Here is a 25,253-nt window from a genome sequence, read left to right as displayed (position 1 = left end):
CCTAGAAATAGAAGGAGCAGTCTGATGATTTTTATCTTTAATTGCAAACTCTTGTGAAAAAGAAAATAAACTCCAGTGTCACGTGCATTGGCCAGGTAGCACATGTGGCATCACAAAGCAGCAGCAGTTCCAAACTCCTGCAAGGCTGCAAACCCCCCAGCAGAGCATCCCTGCTGTGTGATGTTCACACCTGTGCTGAAATTTATAGCCCAAACACTTTAGGAGTACAGAATCATAGGATCATTTAGGTTGGAAAAGACCTTTAAGATCTTCGAGTCCAACCATAAAGTTGGTTCAGAGTACTTGTTCCTCTGAGCTTCACTGCTGCAGAATATTTTCATTCCAATTATTTTCATGCCGCTGTTGTTTTCCCAGAACAAACAACATAGAAAATAAATCCTTTCATTTGACTTTATGGAAGTAGTTATCATCAATGTATTTTTAGCCTACCTTGTGTGCAGTCTTGCATCTCATTTCTGTGTAGTCACACTAGCCTGAACCTGGGTATTCAAGCACACCCTTTTTCTTATGTCTCGCTGCTTTTCCTTTTTCTTAGATGAATGCGCAACACTTATCCTGGCCTGCTTGTTCTGCCAATTTTGGGACTTTCTTATAATGCTGCCTGATACCTGTGAACATTGGCTGACAGATACCTGTTGTCCATCCAATAGATACTACCAGACCTCCAACGAAGACCACGCCAACAACGACTGCAACTGTGACTGTGACATTGATTGCAGCCTTTTTGAGTCCTGCCACGAGACTGGTGAATGCCTGGAACTTGCCATGGAGATTTCCGAAGTCTGCTATCGCTAATAGGAAAATAAGTGATAAAATTCCCCAAAACTGCCTGAAAGTGAACTGACAGAGTACAAAGGAGATTTTTTTTTTTTTTTTTTTCTGAAAGTGTTTGCCAACCAGGACTATGTGCATCATGCTGCTCCCACCCTGGAGGTCTGTATATCTGTACCATTCTGGTTGTATGATTTCACAAACTGCTGAAACCAATAAAGGGCAAAAAAGGGTCTTCTCCTTTGCCACAGACAACAACAGAATTCCTAAGTGCCAAGTGTGCTCGATGCTTTACCCACTGTCAATCCAAAGCTTTTATAAATCTGTAATTGCTTTAAACACGGATTTCCCCATTCATAAACACAGGACAAATTAGGACATTATTTTAGGACTGATATATATTAGTTCATCTTCCTAATAGATTCATACCTAAACATGTATTACACATTGTTGGTTATTATTAATAATGTATGATAGAGCATCATTTTATAATTAAAAATTTATTTATTCAATCTCTTAAAACACACTTATATGCTCAGTTTAGGTAGAAAAGAAAATTAAATGAATTAGAAACCATGCTAGCGGTAATTACAGCAAATGTCTCTAAAAATCTCCAGTGAATTTTGTAGAGGAAGCATTTTAACAGGGTAGTGCAATTCGACAGTGTATTAATGTGCGTGCCTATGGTTATGTAATAACAGGTTATGCCTATTGTTCATTAGTTATAGGAAAGGGCTCCTTAAGTGTAATTAGCCTAAATGGGAATTGACTGCACACTTCCAGAGGAGAATTACCCCGTGGATAACCAGTAACTCCTTTGCCTAATTTTCATTTGTAAGATTTCTGCAAGCAGCAGAATATTGCCACCTATTCTAGTGGAAACAGGCATCTCCACCTGTGCACAAAAGATTACAAAATGACAGTATCTATCCTGGTTGTGCTTTCAGACTCCCTTTATCTCTTTTCTGATGGCAGGTCTGATTAATAAAAAGAAAATACATATTACACATTACACATATGACAACAAAAGCATGTAAATTCAGTTGCCTGAGGGTGCAGAATGCCTGTATTAAGCACAGAGTAAAATAAAGAGTTGCTTGCTCACATTAGATATTTATAGACTAACACCAAAGACAGCATTTGCTTTGTATAGGCACTAAAACTTCTCCCAAAAACCCCGCTGAACTCAGTGCAGAAGTGCCTGGGGAATCCCAAACAAGAATCCTGGACAAGATGCTGGGATACTCAGCATTGCTGAAATCATTGAAGTCACTTGTTTAATAATCTGACTTTCAAGTCTATAGTCTTGACACATGAATATTTAATGGAAACAAAAATTCATGTGAATTTCCTTCCCCCCTCCCCTTCTGGAAAATTCCTTTTTTCAAAAAATCAGAAAGTAAGAAGTAGGTAGAACTGGTAACCATCTTTATACAGGTACCTTACAAAGCTTAGTGACCTAAGGACAACAAACCTTAGAAATGCAGCAAGCAGCCCAGCATACCTTGTTTCTGTGCTGCTTCCAGGACACTGGTGGGCAGTAAAAGAGGTTTCCTTATTTTAATTGCAACATCACATTGTGAATTGTAGCCACCTGAAGGAATAAAGTCATTAGTCCTTTATTGCCACACCTGTGCTAGCCTGCCAGCTGAGTCTGGACCCAAACCCAAAAAGCACTAACCACCACCATCCAGGAGGCACTGGTTTTGCACACCCTGGGCTAGGTAATGCTGAGTTTTAATGCTCCGGTTTGCACTCTCTCATAGATTTTTGATCCTAAATCTCCCAATATTGAGCCTCACAACTAAAATCTCAGTGCAATATATTGGGCCACAGAGACTTGGATCATTCCACTTTCTACCACAGGTTGTCCTCAACAAAGTGGCAAGTGGGCATGTATAAATAAAGACACTGACCCAAAGCATTTAAGAGTCAGAAAAGGAGAAAACTTGCCCCACATACCATTTCTTGGAGAGGTACCAATAGAAATGCACATTGGCAGTCCTTGCTCTTGATGCTGCCGTCCAAAAGGGGAGATTTCATGTACAATTGCTGGAAGGAGCCCAAGAGAGGAAACCAGAGGGTGGCATACCCCAAAATGCTGCCAGTGAGGGACCCAGAGATGGGGAACTTGTCTTGCAAGCCAGGATGTCTTGTTCCAGCTCTGAGCCTGCAAGGTAATACCGTACTGGGATCACCCACGGCAAGTGAGGTCTCCATGCATCAGCTGTGGAGCTGAATTAAGGACTACCGGCACAAATATTTTTTTTTCAACTCCTTTCCTAGGAATCATTATTCAAAAGATTTTTTTCATGTTGTAATCCATAGGTTGGCAATCTGAGGTCATGTCTACTACAGGGCATGGGCAAGGTCAAAGACGGAATTACAATGGCCATAGCCATGGCTAGACAGGATGTCCCAACAATATGAATTGAATCACACTGTGGGATATATTGAGAGCTGCTGTTGTAGTAAATGGTGGTGTTTTAAATAATGCAGCAATATCTCCTTGCCTAAAGTGTACAATGGCACATTACTTTGTTTCCTGTTTTAGGAAGTAGATTTTTAGAGGCCTTCTGTGTGAGCAATGAAACTTTAAAAAAAAACATGTTATTTTGTACAACATAGTAGACGCAGCAGCTTATGATGACTTTGTTTTCTGTCATAAAATTGCTAATTGCAACATTGTATTTTCATGAGACACAGGAACCCTTTAATACATTGACACCAGAGAAAGTCAGTCAGACTTTTCCATTAACTATTCCAGAAACTGGGTTTCCTCTTTGAAGAGCCATTCTATTCCCACACTGAACTGACTTCCTAGGCCAGAGAAATACCCATTTATCAGATTTGAACATGGGTAGACATTCCAGTGAAACAGAAATTTGGAACAATTCAAGGCTGTCTCTTTATTTTTTATTTACTGGGAAGGAAGGTCTGAGCGCTTGAGTAGGAGGCGTTTGGGTGGATGGCTGTTCTGAACATGTTGGACTCAGCTGTGCTCCCAGAGAGATGTCAGCTCTGCAGCGTGTGAAACCAGCTCCTCAGAACAACAAATAGAAGTTACCATTTTGCAAATGGGAACATCGCTCCGACACGCCGCCTCTCCTCAGCACCATAAATGCACTGACAGATTGGTTGGGGGAAGAGAGAGACAGAGATAATAACGAAAAGCTATATTGCTACCTTCTACAGGAAGGGACCATGGAATGCTCTCTAAGGATCTCCTCTTGGAAATGACCCAGCAGTCTTATCCTTGAGAGAAAGATGTCTTTTCATCTCCTTTCACTGTGTTCTCAGGACACAATACAGATTAGGACGTAAACACTTTACAGCAGAAATTGTCATTTGCTAAATACTGTACTGCACACAGAGGACTGAATGTGAAAGGCCTCAGGGTGCTTTCAAAAGGTTAAAGACCAGTTATCTCAAAGGAAATGAAATTGTCTGACTAAACGTAAGCCCTTCCATAATGTTCTGGTGCCTTACTCTCCATGCACACTATGAATCCTTTTAGATATAGGGATAACAAAAAGTAGCCCATGTACACCCCCAAATACAGGGATGGAGCATATGATATTATCTCCTTTGACTTTTGTCTGCTTCCTAGAGCATTTTGATCATTCATACTCTCTTAAGCAATCACAACCAGAATGACCAACATCTTCCAAATGTCAAGACAATGCACAACTCTGCCTTAACTCCAGTGCTGCTTAGGGATTCAGGCTGAGTGCTACAGCTGAGCTCCAGAAGACTTTGGTTCTCAGGAAGAAAGCAAAATATGGGAATAATTAAGATGTTCACAATTGTATTTCTGCTATTGTTACACTTGTACAGGATCAAAAAATGTTCAATAGTGTTGGACTGAGAATGTATATATCCATTAAATTTCTCTTTTAATTACATGAAATGGGTAGTTCCATTGCTTTAATCTTCATCTAAGTCAAGCTATATTTTAGGCCTCTTAAATGCAAGGTAAGTTTCCTATTATACAAGAAAATAAGTTTACCAAACAGACTGGGATTTCCAGGCACTGCTCCATTATAATTCACAGTAACTGAGTATTAATCATGATTAATAATCTATCATTCCTGTGGCTGAGGAAAAAAAAAAAAAAGGAGGGAATTATTGAGAAACTGCACTTTCTCTTAGCATACTTCATATAATTGCACAACGGAACAATTCTATGGAATTCATTATTCTGCTGGTAACGATCTAGATTTCCTTAACATTGCACATGAACAGGAATCATTACCATCTGATGCATGTTCCATGGCCTGTGCAAAATGAGTCGGTGGGTGCAAGCCAATTCATAATGGATGTGTGCCCATATCACAAAAAACACCATTATAATTGGTATCCTTAGGAAAAATGCCAAGGTCTGAGTGTAAACAGAGTACTTTCTGTCCCAAGAGCTAGCTCTTTCGTGGTCAGAGTTGAAGCACAATAGAAAGAGCAATGCTGAACTGCATCTGCTGCCTCTGTAAAGGGCTTCACTCTCCTGAGGCAGCAGCTGGCATCTCAGATCCCCTTTAAAATAAGGAGAAAATTCACTCTTAAGGGACACATTCATTGTGCCTCTTCCCCCTGCAGCCGTTAAAATCATCATAGAGGTTGCGCAAGTATAAAATAAAACAGAGGCAGTTGTTTTTACAGCATATAATTTGTCTCTTTCTAGGTGTATCCAGAAAAAATTCTATTGTCACTAAATAAAAAGTGTCTATGCATCAATCTCCATTTGAAATCTAAGAAATCTACAAATCAGAAAATGCCGAAAGTCACTAACTTATCATCTTCTAGTGCTTTCCAGGCATGAGCCACCGTTCTCCTTGTATTGAAGAGACACCATGGACTTCCAACAGACCAGTTCACAGGCCACTAGAGTATCTTGCTTATAAAATAAAAAGCAAAAAAAGATGATGTATCATGGACATTCTGTTGATGGCCTGCCTGAGCAGAGTAGTTTAAATGACAAAGTAATATTGGAAAAGTCTGCTTCCTTATTAGAGAATCTTGCAGCTGAAACAGTCATTCACATGCTCATGCCACTGTATATTAAAATGACCATGGTACAAAGAGAGCAAAAAATCCAACACCTTATACAAGTGTACAAGAAAATCACCATCAATATTATTAAAATGCAGACTCAATTTTATTGCCAGTTTTGCCATGATTTCTATGAAGTAAAAAATAATGCCAGAGAGCAGTGAAGAAAATATTATTAGATCAACTGTATAAAAAACATGAGTGACTCCATAGCAAGCACAGCTGAGAAAAGACAGGATTTAAATCAAATCTAAATATGATAAGATTATACAGCCAAAGTGACATGTCCATTTTAGAAAACATACAGGGCAGGGACAGAAGAAGCAAAACAAAAGTAGAATTTTGGTTTTATGCTGTAAAACATGTTTCATCTTACACAGCATTTAAAAACCAGGTGGAAGCATCCTGTTAGCTCTTCATTTTTATACTGTACTTGTTCTAGGTAAATAACAAGTGTGCAGTTAATTTACAGGGAGACCCTGTGTTCATCTTTATTGCAGTATATTTACATCATTCATCCCTTCCGGGAGCCAATGTGCCTTATCACTTGATACAGTCATCGTACACACAAACTCTTCTACTCAGGAAACAGCAAAGCTGTCCACAGGAGCACAGTTTCAGCTCCTACAAACTTTTGGGGTGTTTTAATGTGTCTTTGCTCCACATGGAGGGTGAAGTAAAATGTGCTGAGGGTTGGTGTTAAATGGGTCAGTCAACTGTTTAAAGCAAAAGGATCAGGTTTTCTAATCTGTTCTCTTTGGGAACAGGAGAGCTCACCCTGCACTTCGTGAGCATTTTCATCAAAACTGTAGCCAGAAAAAGCTCTCTCCAAGAAGTGTTCTTTGGATAGTACAGTGTCCAACAAAGTCTACTGTATATATATATAGAGAGAGAGAGACAGGTAAAGGATTAAGAAGCAGAAAGAAGTGGTGTAGCTTTGGGTAATGTAACTGATAGCAGTTGTTACTAGCTCATGATCTCTGATTGCTCCCTGGGACAGTTTTCTTCTGTTAGGCTAATCTTTGTGATTTCTGCTGCACCAGAGGCAAATGAGTCACGGTATGAAAGCAGGACAAGCATCAGCAGGCCTTTGCCCCAGCTCCTGGAGGTTTCTGCTTCCTCACATGCTGCCCACTCCTGTCCTCATTTACATCCAGATGGTCTCTCTGAAATAAGTTTCGTTTGTAAGGGATTTCAACACAGTTCAAAAACAGGAGTGGAGAAGGACATGCATCAATATTCATCCTCTCAAAGATATAATCAAATATTAATCCATTTTAAACCCCTTGATTTTACTATGCATTTCAATTTTTCCTATAATCTATAACCCATACACACCATAAAGTCATCACTAAGAGGGAAAGCTGGAAAAATCCAGCTACCTTTCCAAATGGAAATCAGAAGATATATTTTTAGCTACATTAAGCCAACTGCATGCAGCTCTGCACACTTATGTAATTCCAACATAAAAATAATTCATAATATTCCAGAGGAACAAATCCAATTCTTAGTCATATAAATTTTCATATAAGTCCATCAAAACCCATTCCAAAAATGTCTCAGTCTCTCTGAGCGCTAGAGTTGGAACAAAAGAGTGAGTCCTTTAAAATGTCTTTGGAGCTTCCAGGGATGTTAAATCTAATTGCCCTTAGCATAGCACCAATCCACAAAGGTTTAAGTCATGGAAAATGTATTTTACCTTTATACAAGATATACTACGCAAAGTTTATCATGGCACAGTAAAGTCAGATCTAACTTACTTTGTGCAAATTTCAGACAGAAAGAAATTAACCTTTGATGCTTCACTTTGACTAACCAGGGCAGACAAATGTGTCTTCTCATTGCAGACATGCAATATTATATTAAGTTATATGACACAGTATGGCATGATAAAATATCAATTTGTGCACTTGAGTGTATTTGTGTACGTAGAAATCCATATTTATACTCACAGATATTTATAGCAATGCCTCTATGTTCCAAGAAACAAGAAAGGATGGAGAATGGGCAAAGATTAATTGTGATAGAAACCTTCTTAAGACAAAGCCAGAACCAACATTATTTGTTAATACCTTTAGAAGCTCTGTAATTAGCAGAGCTAAGGTTGAGCAGAAATTTTCCAGTAAAATGGTTGTTCATGACAGAGTGATCATTTGCTAAAGCAGACCTTGCAACATCAGGGACAAGGTAGCATTGGGAACTGCTCATTTCCCTGGAGGACTCCACGGGGCTTTGGCAGCCCACAGAAAGAAGAACGACCCAGGCACTTTCCTGGGAGCCTGGAAAGTCCTCGAGATTCAGGTCAACCATCTGTTCCATTTCATTAAAACATAAAATAAGAACTAGAACAGAAACCTTCCTTTTTTTCCAGAATGAGTTTTCTTTGATGATCCTTCTACATGAGTTCTTTAATTTTCTAACATCTATCTGAACTGGTATTTTTCCCCAAACTCCAGAATCTTTGGTGGAATAAAACCCCCTATCTTTGCCTGTAATGGCTCTGTCATGACCAGTGTTTTATAGGCATGGGAGGAGACTATGTCTGACCCAGAGAGCTCCTAATTTTAAAGTTGGAAGTGGGAGAAGTATAAGACTGTACCGTCTGCAAAAAGGAAAGTTGAATAAAGGGACCAAGGGTGGATTTTTTCCTCTGAGAACTTTATTTCTCAGCTAGAAAGCTGATCTGCAGTGAGGGGGGCCAAGGGACAAGACATGGCTATAACACAACCAAGGACGCTGTTCCCTTGGTTCAGTCCCCCAGCACAACCAACACTCCTAAGCTGAGTCTACTCTATAAAGGCCCGAGAAAACTTAAGCAGCCTTAAAAAAAAAAAAAAATTTTGCAATGGCACGTCTTCTTATCCAGCATCATGGAAAAGTCACGCTGCTCTGCATATAGACTTCAGGATTGTGTCTGTAACACTTGAAATCCTGCCCAAGTCTGGCTTCGCTCACACTAACAGGTACTCTGTGTGCTTCTGCATCTTTTCCTACAAGCAAATGTTGCAACTTTCCTATTGCGACAGCTGTAATAGGCATTCACTTTACTCTGTTTTTCCTTAACACTCCTGATTCCTTTTATATCTAGTTGGGAATACACTCAAGCGCTAATGGCACTTGTTCAGCCATCCAGAGAAGGCGCAGCATCGCCTTTCTAGCTACTTGTATTTCTTCATTTTGGAAATCTGAACTTTGCCAAGATCCAAATGACTGATATCTAACTTAGATTCATCCCTCTTAAGGTCAGAAGGCACCATTAAAATTATTTGACAACACAAGATTGGCATCTACTTGGAGAAGGGAGGTTTTAAATCAGTCATTCCTTCCTCTTACTTCTGTTTGGGCAGTAAGAGGATTCCAGGTGCCAGATAATTAAGTCACCACTGACAGATGAGACAGTTGATAGACCTGCATCCATATGCTATCAATTCTAGTTTGGTAACCTCAAGGGACGTGCCTCGCGCTGCACGATAGTCATCTACAGCTGCTGGTGTTTGCTAATCGGTCAGCACAGGCTCCTTCTGCCACCACTTGATGGAAAATTCCTAAGGGGCTGAGCAGAAAAGCAGCTTTTAAGGCTCCAAAGATATGATTTCATGGAAAAGGACCTGCTCTGGAGCTTCAGACCGTAAGCGCTTTGTTGTCAGCACTATGGGGTGATTCAAGGTGTAGGGAACAGCATCGGTGCAGTCCTGCACAACGGCAAGTAGTCTGAACTGCCTTGCAAGCCACTTCCAAATCTTTGAATCCATGTGTGAAAAATGGCTTGAACAGTGTAAGAAGACATGGCATTAACAAGCCCTATGAAACCCATTGGTAAGGCAAAGCAAGGAGAGCTGCAGGGGAGCTGAGGGAGCGTGGCGACAGCCAAAAAATTCAGAAACTCCTTCAGCAAACAGGGAGCGAGACATACCACCACCCAGGCAGGTCTGACATAAGGGTTTTGAACAGGAGCCTTCAAAGTTTTATTACTAGGCTCCTTTTTGTAAGGCAGGGCACGGCAAATACTCCATTTAAGGCTTCTGTGGAGTAGAACCAGAAATATCCAGCCTTGCAAATATCCTCACCAGCCAAACGCAGAGTCGAGACATGCAAAATGAGCGCCCGTCAGCTCGGTGCCAGCACAACAGAAGGCAGAAGTGCTTCAAGGAACTTGTGACAGGTTCTCTGGATGCACCAATTCGAGACGGGCCAATCCCTGCTCGAAATGTGCAAACTCTCACACTCCTTGGCATGACCGTGCAGCCAAAATGCACATTTTTTAAAGGATTCAGAGAAAACACGACCAAAGGGACAGGAACGCAGAAGATTTTGGCAATGAGAAGCAGATGCTTCCTAGGGAGGAGACAGGACTTAGTTCGAAAAAGGTTTGAGGGAAACTTTATATATAGCAATGAAGTTGCTGAAGTCTATTTTATTGCTGAATGTCTAACTTACAGGAAGGACTGTACTCTGAACAGTCACACCTAGGAAAGCAGCTCTGTGGAGATTCACTCTGGAGAGTGAGGCAACTTACGTGGTATAAATATCTGTGCTCTGGTTTACCTACAGCAGCTGCTGCTGGCAGACAGTGCAGCCATCCATCACAAGCCAGGTTACCCAGGTTTTGTCATTCGCTGCTCTCTAGCAACCCCTCTGAAACCCCAGGAGTGGCGTACCAGGGATGCCTCCAGTGAGAGGGTAAGCTGGTGTGCAGGGCTGGAGGGGGAAAGAGAAAGAGAGGGGATCAAAACGCATATAAGGCAGAAAACAAAGTACAGAGATTCAAGATGAACTCCAAAGTTGCTGGGAAGAAAGAGAAACATGACCATTAGTTTTGAGGAGGCAGGTGGTACTGTCCAGGCTTGTTCCTGGCTAGTGGGATACAGTTTTTAGTTGAACTTTGTCTGAGAACTGTAATAGTGCTAAGCACTGAAACAGAAAGAAAATGAAGGACAGGCTGACCTGTGAGGGGTGGAGTTACCTACCTAGAAGAGAGAGAAATGGCAGGTTTTAGGGGAAAGGGCCCAGGACAGGGTAGGAAGTCCTACAAGAGACGGAAGAGAAAGAACATTGCTGTTCTTTATTGCACTAAAAATGGGCTTGCCTCCATCCAAAGGGATCTTACTTTACTTTCTTCTCATAGGCAAGTATGAAATACATTATTCCAGATGGACCTCAGTTACATCCTGAGCTGAGCCTTTGCATCCTTCAGTTAAAAACAAAGAAGATCCTTGTGGTTCTCTGGGCTTCAGTCCTTTTCATACTGGTGTTAATTTTATTTTTCAGCCTGAACAAGATCACTCCTCATTCACATCTTAGGGCCTCCTCATAAAATTAGCCTGGGAAAGCAGGACAATTGGGCTGAAAAGTTTTGGACTTGCTTTGGCTTTGGAACACTCCAAAAAAACCTCATGTTTCCTTGGAAATACTCCCCCTTTGACCAAACTAAACCTGTTCTATTTCCACTAAGTGTCACAAGATCGTACCTCCCTCCAGTGGGACCAGAGAGTTTCCTTCCTATAAAGCCGGGTTTAAAGGCCAGCTGCACTCCCAAGGCTTCAGCAACAGCCTGCAGTCTCCAGCATACCACATGCCAGAAACCAGCATCTATACGGGCTCACAAAGGCTGTAAAACATCTTGTGCAGAGAGGAAAAAAAAAAAAATGCCAGGGAGCTTTGCCAAACACTTTCTGCTTATTTGCACCTATGCCAAATGCTTTGCAGTCTTTTGCAGGGGGCACCAGAAAGTTACCCCGCAGCAGCCCCGGGAAGCAAGGACGTCCCTTCTGCCAGTGCTCTCGGAGAAGGACTGGGGCAGAGCTCGTGCTCCCAAGGAACTGCAGTAGTTTTGAGATGTCTGCATAGGGATTAGGCTGTCTGATGCCCTTGAGGAGAAAACTTTCATCTGAGGCACAATTTAATTCCAGTCCTGCCACAGAATCCATTTGCAACCCTGCTGACACACACAAGACTCCTACCTCAGTTTCCCCATCCATAAAAAATGTTTGTATGTCCTTTACACAGCTGTCTTGGGCACTGAAGGGACATCCACTTCTGAATCACATAGTTTGGAAACAGAAAAGCAGAGAAACAGTAAAACACAGGACATGAGCTAAGCTCCTTTTGAAGAGGATTTGAGCTTCTGCAGTAGTTTGGCATTGCTGCCCACACTGTCCTGTGGGGACCCATGAGACAAGCTCTTCCCCAGACCTGACACAAATCTTTGGCTTCAGGAGAAGCAGCTTTTCCCAATCCGGGATGTAGGAGGAGGGTCTTGCAGGTAAGAACAACTTCCTTCTTGCCCAGAAGGAACAAAGCTTGGAGAGAGAGTGAACCAAGGGGAGACCTGACTTAGGCTGTGCCCTTTGCTGCTTTGAAAGGAGCTGAGAGAGAGAGAGGAGACAGTTTTAAGTGCAGCAATTTTTAAGCAGTAGAGAAAAGCCAGCGTCCTCGCTGGCGTGGGTGATCAGGAGCATCCTGCGCTGCCTGTGGAGCGGGAGAGACAGCAAGGTACCAGCCAAGCACTGGTCGGAGGAAAAGCAATGAAGATAAGTACTTTGCAGATGAATAGACTTTACCCCAATTAACTTTCTCCCTCTGTATTTTGTTTCCTTTACCTGTGGTCATTCCCTGTTGGCTGGTCCTGACAACCCAGGGTGAAGCACCAGGTGCTGCTGGAAGCTACACTGAAGCCTTTCATCATGAAAGAGTAATTTCTTCTACTGGGGAAGTATTCAAAAGCCACAAGGGGTGACAGACATCCAAGAAGGTATAAGCCTGTTTGAGGAGCTTACGATATAGGAAAGTAACAACAACACAAGAGAAATAACAGGAGAAGGCACAGACAGAGGGATACAGGATGCTCTGGGGTTCGGGCAGCCAGTCAGTAATTCCTTACTTCAGTGTGGTTTTATTATTTCTCTATATAATCATTTGCTTAACCAGCCTCAAGTCTCCAACTGTTAGGTGCTCTTCAAATGCAACAGAAATACTCAGTTCTGAAGGCGAAAGACAAAGCACAGAGCTACCTTCATACCTCAGAGCAACCTTAGCCTCCCTCAGAAATCATGGGCAAAGGCAACTCCCAAACTGCTGCCCTCGCAGCTCAGCCTAAATCTGTCCTTTGCAAAGGACCGCTGATTTTGACTTAAACACAGCTGTGCCTTACCCTTGGCTCCCGCAAGCTGGCATCCACATGCTGAAGTGAGTGTCCCTGCTAACAGCTACCAGGTGAGGACCCAGTCCTCCATGTCCGCAGGTGTTGCAGAGGATGCATGAGCATCCTGATGGCACTGGACGGGTGCTCCCAGGCACACTGTGACCAAAGGGAGATCCCTCCCCATGTGCTTGACCTTGTCCCTCACATCACCTCCCTCTCACTGTGCAGGCATTAGCGCAGATCTGCCCCGATAATGAGATCCAGCACCGTCACTTCTGACATGGGGCTGACTTTTGTCAAAACCTATCATTAGGACTCTGTTTCCCCACTGTTTTGAACCTTCTTACATACAACATTGAAACCTCAGATTTGTCAAAACACGCAAAGGTGCTGCCAGAGGCTGAGCAACTCATTTTAGTCCCTTTACAAAGCCATTTTAAGGAAAGAAACAACATGTCAGGGCGATGCTAACAACTGACTGTACCAACAAGGAGAGATTTGACTTACTTTTCTATGCTGCAGTGACTGTTATAATAAAAGACAGCAGTGCATTAGTGAAAGATTTATGCTAGTATTTCAACAATGGAAAACATGAGCTTTGCTGTATTCTCATTCACACTGAGACAGGCAGTGAGGGCATGTCATATAACACTATTTCCAGGAATGATGTTACAATTGAAGAAATGCTGATTTGCTGGTACAGTAAGACAATTCCTGGAAGCAGGAGAGACCCTCGTATTATTATCATTGCAGAGGGCGAATTTGCCTGTACAGCCTCTTATCCCGGGCTGTTTAGGAGGGACAGCTCTCCTGCTCCCGAAGCGTAGGAAGAAAAGGTGAGCCAGAAAGCCTGGGAGAGCTGCCACTCTGCCGTGGCCCGCTCTGCGCGGCAGCAGCCTCCCTGGCACCAGCGTCAGAGCCCTCCATGCCAGCAAGTGCAAGTGCCAGCTAATTGAATTTGCTAATGATACATTCTCTTGAAACTCTTCACGCTGCACCCACCATTTTGTGCTTGCAATTAAATTACAAGCAAAAAAAAAAAAAAAAAAAGCCATGTGGTGTCATTTGACATTTAGATGTCAAAGTAACTGATTGACAGGGAAAAAATCAACAGTGAAAGGCCCGTTCCTGCCAAAGCCAGCGGGGAGGTTGCCAGCGGTGTTGGGAAGAGCAGGATCGGGGCCCTCATGGGCCAACAGGATGAGGCAATGTGGTGGGAGAGCGGACAAGCAAGCCCCGTGCCAGATTATCCTGGCCCTGAGAGATGTGGGAGGAGGGAAACAGCCACCTCCAGGAGCATCCTTCTCCATCCCCCATCCTCCAGCACGGGGGTTTGGAACCCAGGGAGGGAGGGAGGGAGGGAGGAGCCCCTGGCACCTTCATGGGAGGGTTGTTCTGTGCAGAGCCTGGGAAGACTGGGGTTCTCCCACCTTGTCAGAGGTTTTGACCTCTCTGTGGTTTTTTTCTGCCCCTGTTCAGGATAAAGAAAGGAGGGATTTAAAAAAAAATAATTTCTAAGCTGACCATTGGGAAGAAAGCAGAGTTAAAGCAAATCACTCATTTTGATAATTTTGAAATATTTTCTTCAATTTTTTACCTTACAGAATTTTTATTGGTTTTAGCCTAAAGAATAAAGTAACAAAAATTTCAAAGCAAAAAGGAAAATTTTTAAATGTCAACACCTGGACAGTTTTCACAATTTAAAAAAAAGCTCTTTTACACAAACCTTTTCAAACTGAAGAGATTCAACCCAACAGGCCCCATCCTGAAAAAAGCCTCAGCAACAGTAAATATGACATTTTTCCTATGGGATTAAAGATTCGTACCCAGATTCCTGGTGAGCACAAGGAGGGAGACCTGCCTTGGGTCAGTGAGGTGGGAAGGGGACTGTGGAGCCGGGGCCCCAGACCAGCTATGCACACACATGCACATCAGCACGCTCACACCCCCCAGCCTCTGTCAGCATCTTCATGTGGTCCAGGAGGGCAAAGCACAGCTACAGTCATGGGCCTCTCCTTTGAGAAAGCAAAAATAGAGACAAAAAAAAAAAAAAAAGAAGGGAATTGCAGTTGCATCTTTTCTTTCTCCCAGACGTCATGTGGAAGTTGGGTAAATAAGTGAGGTTTTGGGTCACCCACTGCAGGCAGCCCCAGATCCACCCGCACAGTTCTCTGCTGCTGGAGGGGTGTGAAGGCACAAATTCCTGTAAGAGAAGAATATTAATAATACAAAATTAAAAGCTCTCTCTCCCTCAAGCTCACTTGCGCACTGTCTATAGCAAACAAGGTCCATCAGTGAGCTTCCTTGCCTGCCTCCGTCCCTGCCTGCAGCAGCAGTCTCCTGCAAACCCCACGGACCACCAGTGCCGCGGGTTTCAGCGGGCTTTGGCTCAGCCCCTTGCAGACCAGCATTGGACAGACAGTGGGCGCTGGGACTTGTGTGTGCTTTAATGGAATGGACGAGGTATGTACGTGGAGTTAAAAATAAAGCTTTGGGGCTTTTTTTCTTCTCTTGGATGCAGGTGGGGCTATAAAACCCTGTTAGCATGAGTCAGAGAGCCAGACTTGGCAAAGTTTGGCTTGCCACTTTAAAAACAGAGCACTAATTAAATCAAGTAACAACAAGGAAAAAAAATACCTCTTTTTTTCCAATAACTAATCCAGCCTGAAATGAATTAAAAATATTTTACCTGGACTCTATTCATGTACAGAATAAAGCAAAAAAACATGCCTAAAAAAAAAATTGCTTGGCAAAAAACGAATGCAAATTGCTCTAGCATGAAAGTGCAGACTCTTTTTTAAGCAGTTTAGATAGATTTAATCACGAAGCTGAAAGCCTCCTTCTTGTCTGAGGAGAGGCCAAGTGAATAGCCCTTGCTTGGGTGTTCTTTATAGGGGAGAAAGGATGGAACCGTCAAAGTGATTCTGAATATCCCATTACGAACTGCTACTAACAGGCAAAAGTGTGTCCTTTATCTTCCAGTGTATATTTTACATCTTATTGCAACTGTAAGACAGGCTGTGTGTGGGTTCATTAAGGTGATGTTATGGCAGAAGTTTAGGCTTTGGGTTGGTCCTGTATCCCCTGCGCAGCGATCTGCCATCGCTCGTAAGCCCTCACTGGGCGATGCTGCATGGCCCCACCGGGCACCGCAGGTGCCTCTGCCCCAGCATCATCCCTGACATGGAGATGCTGAAACGGTCCTTGCGGCAAATCTTACAGGCACAACCGACCTGACAGATTTTAATAGCCATTACAGCAATTTCATTCCCCTATATTCTTGCTTCATGCAAACATTTCAGGAAAATGAGATCCATTTTGAACTCGCATCAATACAGAAAAACGTTCATTCTTCCAGTACTCCACAGTTCCTTGGCACTATCCTTACAGATTTTCTTCCAGGTTTTTTTTTTTTAATCGTATGTTGTTTATAAAAAAAAAATCTTCAGAAATGTTAGTATCAGTGAGACACAGAAAATTTGTGCGAAAAACACTCAGTAAAAATACAGGAATGTGACGGGAAGTAATCTATTTTTAAAAAGTAGCTAATTCCTCCTGAGCACGCCACACTTGCAGAATTAGTTAGCAACAGTCAGGCTTTACACAAGAGTCATGGGACAAAGTTATACGGCTTGCGTTGTGCAGGACATCCGATCAGCTCGTCATGGGATTCACTTGCTTATAAAATTACTTGGGGCAAAATGATGCACAAATCCAGCTCACTGTACATGACAGTCATGCCATTAACTCCAATAGAAATCTGTTCGCCTGAATAAAACAAGAAAGACTTGCTGGGGAATTTCTATCAGCACAGTGAGCAGTAATAGATACAAAGCGTACAGCCTGCAGTTATTCTTTCTGGAGATTTATTTTTATTGGGAGCTATTTACAGAAGTATCTGCAGCTGCACATTTGTGGATGCTCAGGCCAGCCTGGACTGCAGAGCGTTTCCCCAGGCGTGATCCCAAGTGCAGCAAAGGCACGGCGGCTCCTCTCCCCATCTTTATCTGCTGCAGCCGGTGCTCTGCGTGCTATGTGCAGGCTTATACCTGAACCCAAATCTGCCATTAACTTCAGGAACAAATTTGGTTGCCAAATAAAAGCGATGTCTGATCCGGTCGGCTGGGTGGGTGGAGTATACACCGTGTACCATGGCAGGGTCTGCATTAGCCTTGAAGCCTAAGCATAAAACCCATTAATGGTCATTAAAATTCCCGGCTGGCGTTGGAAGGAAAATAGGCATTGATTGGTATGCAGGGGAGTTCAGGGGGAGGGAGGAGGCACGGGGGAATTGTGCAGCTCCTGCTTGGGTTCCCCGTCTGCTGAGGGGTGTTTCTATGGGTCAAACTTCGTTTGGGTACAGCTCACCAAAGCACAGGACCCACAGCCACAGCAGCTCTGGCGGGCACCATGCTGAGCCCCGTCACAACTTGTCCTCATGCTGTTCCAAACACCTCATGTGAACGTGGCTCTGCGATATGTCTGCAAGGAACAGAAAACTCAAGGACTATGCCCGAAATTGCATGGGAAAAGCAGTGCCGCCTGAGACTTTCCAAGTCTCATCCCTTGCATCTTTTCACTGAAGGCATCTTTGGTTTTTTTCAGAGTGCTCATTTAAATTACATTTAATAAGATAGGCACGTCAGATTTTGTTTACAGAAGTTTACTGTTCAAGTCAGTAGGGAAAATAAAAATCTATCGACTGTGGCTTTTAAACAATAAGAACGCATATTTTTTTTATTAGCACTTTATTTCAGTGCAGACAGAAACATCACTGACTATCACTGTTGTTTACTGTTAAAGGCACAGCTCCTACCGCCTTTCCACACATAGAATATTCCCATGGCAATCAATGGAAGTTTAGCATAAAGAGCAAAATATACTCTATCATGTTGTCTCTCTATATAGTAAATGCTAATTTCTTGCCAACTATAAACTTGAAAATTTCTTGCAGTACATTGCAACGCAAACCTATTCTCAGTGTGTAATTTAGATTTTCAAGATGTGTACATTCCCAGCGGAGAGTCATTTGTGTGTGTGTGTGTGAGTATATGTATAGAAGAAATGAAATGTTAATGACTTCTCCATCTACGTTTCTCTACTTGTTAGCTTTTCCTACTAGTTTTCTTCTGCCCTTCAGAGTGCTAATTGTGCCTGTAAAAGTCCAGGAAATTTGTGTCATAAATAGTTTCTGCCTATTATAGCCAATGAAACACATATTGAGACAAATATATGGGACTGAATCACAAGTTATTTCACTGAAGTCAATGGGGTTACTCTGCATTTTGATTTCGATTTGGCAAAGCATGTGGTCTAAAGTTGGGCTTGGAGACGGGAATAAAATTAAACACATGCATACGTACTTGTCTGGGGCTTTTTTTTTTTTTTTTAAATTGATTCCATACAGGGAGCAGAATTTAGCTAAATATATTTAATACAATTTCCTTCTGACTTTCATCATTATAGATAATAGCTTGTATTAGGAAAAGTGTACCATAAATATCACACATTTGCCAGAGAATGGGCAAATAGGAAATACTGATGCTGCATTTGAATCAGTAGCAGTGCTGGTTTTGATGGCCAGGTTATTGCCATCTGGCCATTAATCTTGCTCATAGGTTGGAAAAAAATACGCGTTAACTGCGTTAACTAATTAATTTTGTATTCAGGAGCAAAACAAAAATCCTTTAGTTTCTCAGGTGTTCAGAAATACTACCATTTCTTTACCATTGCCTGTTCCCCAGTATTTTGGGTGTGTCACTCTCTTTGGTGGGTATATTCGACCCTTAAAACTCAGTTGCTCTTTTTTTTCATGTGGTACTGAATTGTGTGGATGTGTGGCTTTAAACAAGGGCACCTGCATAAAAAATGTCTATCCTCATTAGATCCATTTTCTCAATTAAATTCAAGTTTCTATGTCCAAAAGGCATAAATCTGGGTATCGATTTAGTCATAAAATAATGAAACTCCCAGCAGTCTTCTAAACCCATTTTACTTGGATGAGCGTATAAGCTTTTAAAATATCAAGTTATTCCAGTATTTAATACACATAACTGCTTCCAGAGGTCTGAAGGCAATAAGGCATATCTTCTCCACTCCATTTGAAGCACTACAGTTCGAGCTAGCCAGTCCCTCACTACTGGTTTTAGGGCTTTTGACAATTTTATTCAGTGTGAGTTTGATACTTTCTCAACAGGGGCTATATCCCCTGAAGCCAAAATCAATAACCTATCAAATCAAAGCTCTATAAAATACCAATGGGCTCTTGGTGTTTTGCTCCCATAAATACAATTCAGCTTAACTCTACACTTCCAAAACAGGCTAACTCTACATTTACTGGCCTGTTCCACCAAGTTAACTGCATTGTCAATGTGTACTTCCAAAAATCTTTTTAGGCAACAAATAATGATCTATTCCTTGCAAAGTACAGAATCAAAAGCAATTCCACTTACTTGTATTCAGGGGACAACTCTGAATCTTTTATTTTTTTCAAACGGGACAGTATTTATTTTGCTGTGCCAGTGCATCCTTTACCTTGTTCAAAGGACATGCCCAGCTGAGCAAGTATAACCTCTGCATGGAGACAGCCGGAATCTGCGTAAAGCATTTAAGTTTCTTGTAGTCCTATTTCAGGTTAAACTGGATTTCACAGTGCATAGATCAATGTTGGTAAACAAGCTTTAAGGGACATTGGCCTCTTACTCAACCCTGTCTATGCTCATGGCATTTTGAAAATATAGAAAGAATAGTAAACTGAAGCAAATTTTAAAAAATGCCAATGTGTTTTATTTGAATCTTTTGCACTCCTCACACACATGCTGAAGTTGCTGTTTGATAAAACAAAATCTCACAGAGATGAGCATTTTATGAGCTAAGAAACCTTCTCTTCTACCGCAAAGTTAAGTGTAACAGTGCAAGGAGTAACTTACCTTGTTAAATCAAAACAAATGCCTCATACAATGTTTTTGCCCAGCTGGCAGAGTTTAGCAAACAAACCTGCCCTGCATAATATAACAAACGTTCTTCTGATAACTAGGAGCAACATTTCAAATTCAGTGGGTTTGCGAGGTGTTTGATCTGCTGATGCAAGCTGCAGTCCCTTCCTTTTCCTTGCTTGTCTTTAGCACCAGAAAGCTCAGTTCACTACCACGTTATTCCAGGATTTACACTGCTACACAACTGGAGCAAAGGACCCTCACTGCTGGCTGCTTTCAAATGATTTCAAAAGAATCAAACTGTCAGCTTTCACTGAAATTGCACACACAGAAAACTGAAGTAATGTGGTGATGAATTATCCTCCAAATACAAGTATTTTGTTTAGTAATGAAAACGAAATACAACTACACCTAGCAGTTTCTTATATACAATCTTGAGTCCTGTTCAGCAGCAAGACTAGTTTCTAAATATAGTCTTCAGATCAGTATGTAAAAAATGTAAAATTTGGCCACATTTCAAAGGTGGTTGTATATCATAAATCAAAATTAACGCAAAAAACTTTCATTCAAATGAGTGTCTTTTTGTTCTCTCTCATTAATTCTTCCCCAATAAATATAGCAAGGTAGTTGCTAATTTTTTTCTCTGGATGACATTTACATAGTTCCCCTACAGCAAACATTACAGGAACTTATTTATGTATTGATCTCTCCGGTGTCCTCCAAAAAACCAGTTCTTTAATACTATATTATTCCAGAAGGGTCTTTATATTCTTGACTCTGTTCTACAAAATTAGTAAGCAGATTTTCTTTTATGTTAATAAAAAAAAAGTTAGAGTGATTGTTCAGACCCAGTAGTATCATCTGGAATAATCTCCTTCCTCTATTAATTTCATCTCCGTAGCTAGCAAGGACGATGTCCAGATTTGGAGGGCTGAACAGCTGCCGAGCCGGACCACAACCTTTGTTTCATGACATCTCTTGCTTTGACCCCTGCTTTCTGGTCACTGGAGAGATGATTGACTAAGTGCGCAGGGAAGTCCATTTTTAGTACGGTGGACTGGAGCACGGCATGACAAACTGTGATGTCTGAGTTTTGCGTTACACCATCTGGCCTGCCATTTCCAGAGCCTCACATCAGAGTCCTGATGATGTATGTTTAAGCTTGGCACTATCATTTATCTCGTGTCTTGTGTTTAAACAGATGCAAGCTGAATATAACAAAAAAGGAGACCTTGATGCAGGAGTCACTGCAGAAATGGATGCTCTTGAGCTGTCTACAGACTCCAAGATTAAGTGTAAAATCTGACAGGGAGGATATGTATTAAAATATATGTGTTGACAGAATGATTTAACTAATATTTTAAAGGCAAAACATCAACTGAATTTCCATATCATTTATAACGTTAGTGAACAAGGTACTACAAAGCAGGCTATCCCCTTCTGTCACCATCATCTTATTCACAACTTTATTTTACAGATCAAGAATATTTTAATAAAAGGAAGCTCTTGGGCCTGATTTTCAGCTGCTGTAAATCAATCCAGCTACACTGATAGCACTGGGATAGCCACATTAATGAAGCGATGCCGATTTACATCAGCTGAGGATCTGGTTCCTAATTCTGGTACAAGTTCTTGTACACAAAGATAACTTGCTGCATCGCCAGGAATACAAGACCTCGATGATTAAAAGGAGCCATTGAAATGCTGTGGGTGGGAACGCATGACTGCACGACCGAACCAGATGCGTTCATCAGCCCAGGAAGAGCAGAGGAAAGGAGAAGGGTCTGCCCTACACCATGAGGCCATGCGGTGGTGCTGGGTGTAGGGTCCCCACTGTCCCAGTCATGCTCAGTTCTTTTTTCCTTCATCCCACAATAAAATATATGTCTCCTCCTGGATCTACCTCGCATAAATCAGCAAATCCAACGGAGGAATATCTCACGCCAGCCCTGAAGCCTAGATTAAGTTCACCAAACTGTAGAAATTCAACTAATTACAATGCTTAAATTAGCAGTCCAGATCTGCACTCCTAATCCACAGAAAGAGGTAGGCACAACCATAAGGGGATGCAGCCCTTTTAAGATATGAAATATATCTTAAACGAGGGGTGCAAACCTCATTTCATTGACAGCAAAGGGAATGTTGAGCAACTGCATTATATCTTGGACACCTGAGTCCTGACATCTGAAAGAAAAAATATCCCAGGGCAAACAAGCTAATTGATGCAGGCAAATGGGAACTTCTGGGAAAGACGCTGGAGGTTGGAAGGGGAAGAAAACATGCTGAACTGAATAAAATAAGTAGGTAATTGAAATATGAACAGTTTGGGAAGACTGAACTGTACAAAACCTAGATATATCACCCTCTTAGTCCCTCAACATTCCTGTAAACGACAACAGCGCTTCCATGATGACCATGGGACATCCCGGTGCTGAAACTGGACTAGGAGCAGCCACAGTGCTGGGGAGACGAGGCAGCAGCCTCTGAGTGACACACACCCCAAAGGAGCTCCTGAGCAGACAATTTTCAACCCTTATTAAAGTGTTAGCACTTTATTTTGTGAATGGAGTGATACTTTTATTGCATGCACAATTAGCCTTTCGTATTAGCAACTTCCTAGCAACTCTGTTTCTTAAAATAGGGACTTACAGTGCAAGCTTTTATCTTATATAATCCCTTAGAAAAAGATAGCTCAGACACCTTTTGGGGGTTTTAAACATCAAACCTTCAGCTTGAGACCTGTCTTTATCAAAGGAACTAGCAGCTCTATCTAGGGTTTATGTTCTTTAGAGGAATTCCAAATTGCCTGTTTTTTATAGACTACCTACATAACAACCTCCTACAGTATTTAAATTTTTGTAATTTTCTATTCCTAATGTGATCTTCACATTTAAATGCACACAGAGTATTTTACATTTATCTATTTAATATCATAGTTATGTCTTTCTTTAAATGTCTGTTATTCAACAACTTATTAATAGTGAACTGTTTTTTTCGAACAGAAGCCGTTTAAATTTAGTTAGTTTACGGTGATTTCTTGTATCTTTTCAGCCAGGAGAAAAGCCTTAATAGCCTAGAAGGCTGTATTTATAAAACCTCAGATGTATCATTATTATGAGAGGACTAAAGCATTTTTCCTGACTTTTCTTTTCACAGATGTTTCATTGCTATGCATTAATAAATGTGAAACCTCTGAAACAGACTTGCTGTTTATCACATATCCTTAAAAATTGTTTTGGCATTAAGAAACAAATAAGTTCTCCCCCACGGAGTATTTCAGGAAGCTGTCCCAAAGACAAAGGTCACAGCAGAGCTGTGCTTACCTTGGCTGTCACACTGCTGTGGGGTCCCAATACAACAGTCTCCCAGCCATCAGCTGCCATGACCATCCACAGCGGTGCCGAGCGCCCCAATGCCTGGGCTACGCATGTGGGGTGAGCGGGCTGACTGTGACTCAAAGAAACGTTGTCTTTTTAGCCAAGACTATCTACCATCTCCTGGGCAGGAAAAGATAAGGGAGGAGAAACCAGGTGTAGTGCCATTTAGCATCACACTCAACCCTGCAACCTTCTTACTCCTGTGGACTTGGATTTTGGTGCACAGGTGGGCCATAACCCAGACCGAAACCTTTGCATGTGCTGTACTTGAAGGGCAGAAATGCTCACAGGGTTTCGAGGACGTCCTTGGCCACTGCTCTGCATGGGGCCTCTGGAGGCACGTGGCAGTGAAATGTGTGTTTTCCTGACAAGCTCTGGCATGCACGGAGAGGAAGAGATGAGGGCTGAGAGAGAAATGGGATCAGCTGAAGTGTTGTTCGTAGTGACCTGAACAGGATCATCAATGGTAGCTCCAGTCAATGGTGTCATGGACTTCACCCACATTGTTGACTCCAGAGCATCTCCCAGGCAGGAGGGAGGTGACCCACTCATTTCTGAAGGGTGCCTGAACATCATTACTCTGAAACAGGCTGAGCAGGATGAAATGGAGTGTTCCCCAAGGATGGGGACAACCTAGCTCCCTGCGTTCCCACCAGCCCATAACATCAAATGATGTCTGAGAAAGGTTTGGCTGTACAGGTAGCTCTGAGTGCAGGGAGGGCCTCGAACCTGGAGCATCACACCAAACTGCTTTGGGTCATCCTCTTCCCTGCAGGACCTGAGCCGTTTGCAGGTCATGTGGCTCCTGGCCTTCTCCCTTGCTATGAGTACCTAACAGTGAGACATCAACAAGTCCTTTTCCACCTTTTTATTTATCCACCAAGCGTGTTTGCAAGGGCTAATTTATATTTAAGCAGCAGCATGTATGGAGGTCTATGCAAGGCAGTTCAGCCACCAGAAAAGTTAATACGTGCTTTGCATTTGCTGTCTCTAATTACAGGAGGGAAGAAATGGAGGTACAGCTATGCCTGCCTCTGCATGAGCCACTTTGACTATTCCAAAGCTAATTAAATATGTCTCCTGTATATAAAATATATCATCTCCAGATAACAGCATACTGTTAAATTCTTCATCTTATTAAAAGCTTGCATTAATGCTTTTGCAACATAAATTTTAGCTGTAGACAGGTACTATTTGAGGAGCCTGACAATAGGACTGACCTAGATCAGGCTGACAGTGCCAAAAGATATATCACCTCTAGCTGTCTGGGGGAGAAGAAGGATGAGGATTACATTCTCCATTATTGCCTAATGCTGATGTGCCGGCATTATCTCCAGAAACCTGGTGTTGCTTCGCCTTCTGCTCTCTTGGTACAGTAGGTGGCTATACCATGCCGAGGAACAATATTCTCTGCTTGCCGTCTCTTATTTCCCATCTTATAACTCAGCTGCAGGGAGATTTAATGGTGCATTGGATAATGATTTTAAAGCCATTGATAAGTTCCCCCTATAGTTTACAAAATTATGGGAGAAGTCAGACAATTCCAGGTGGTTGGGTTTATGCAGTAAGTTTTCTCAGGCATTTAGGTCAGGGCTGTTGTCTGTACAGGAGCAGAAAGAAGTCTGCCTGTACCAACACTCAAGCCTTTGCAAATTAAATCTTCTCTAAGGTTGCTTGGACTCTTCTGCTAGGCCTGAGCAAGCAAGGGGAAGGGATGACAGGTTTAGAAATCACAGGGAGTTTCACCACATAGAGAATATTTTGTTCTTTTAGTATATGTGCACAGAGCTGAACAGAGATCTTTTCAAGGTATCCTTGTACAAAAAGGAGACAGCAAGTGGGTTCATAAAAATCCCTTTACTGCCACACAACTTTTAATGCAGAAAACAAAAAGACTGCCGAAGAGCGGCAATATTTCTCACATGCATTACTGAATATTCAAAAGATATGAAAATAGCTTTA

The 25,253-nt window shown here is 42.0% G+C and overlaps 1 protein-coding gene across 1 annotated transcript in view; it reads left to right on the top strand.

Annotated features, from left to right (window-relative positions):
- MDFIC2 (MyoD family inhibitor domain containing 2) overlaps positions 1-816 on the top strand; it is a 49,094-nt gene extending 48,278 nt beyond the window's left edge. The window contains exon 6 of the mRNA XM_087744335.1: positions 557-816. Within this exon, the coding sequence (XP_087600461.1) occupies positions 557-816 (260 nt within the window). The remainder of the gene's footprint in view (positions 1-556) is intronic.
- The last annotated feature ends 24,437 nt before the right edge of the window (positions 817-25,253 follow it).

Source organism: Nipponia nippon, unplaced genomic scaffold (genome assembly GCF_047370975.1).
Source record: "Nipponia nippon isolate SJK-2023a ecotype South Korea unplaced genomic scaffold, ASM4737097v1 scaffold_9, whole genome shotgun sequence".
Classification (NCBI taxonomy): Eukaryota; Metazoa; Chordata; class Aves; order Pelecaniformes; family Threskiornithidae; genus Nipponia; species Nipponia nippon.
Note: the sequence above shows the minus strand (reverse complement) of the source record. Positions and strands in the feature narration are given on the sequence as shown.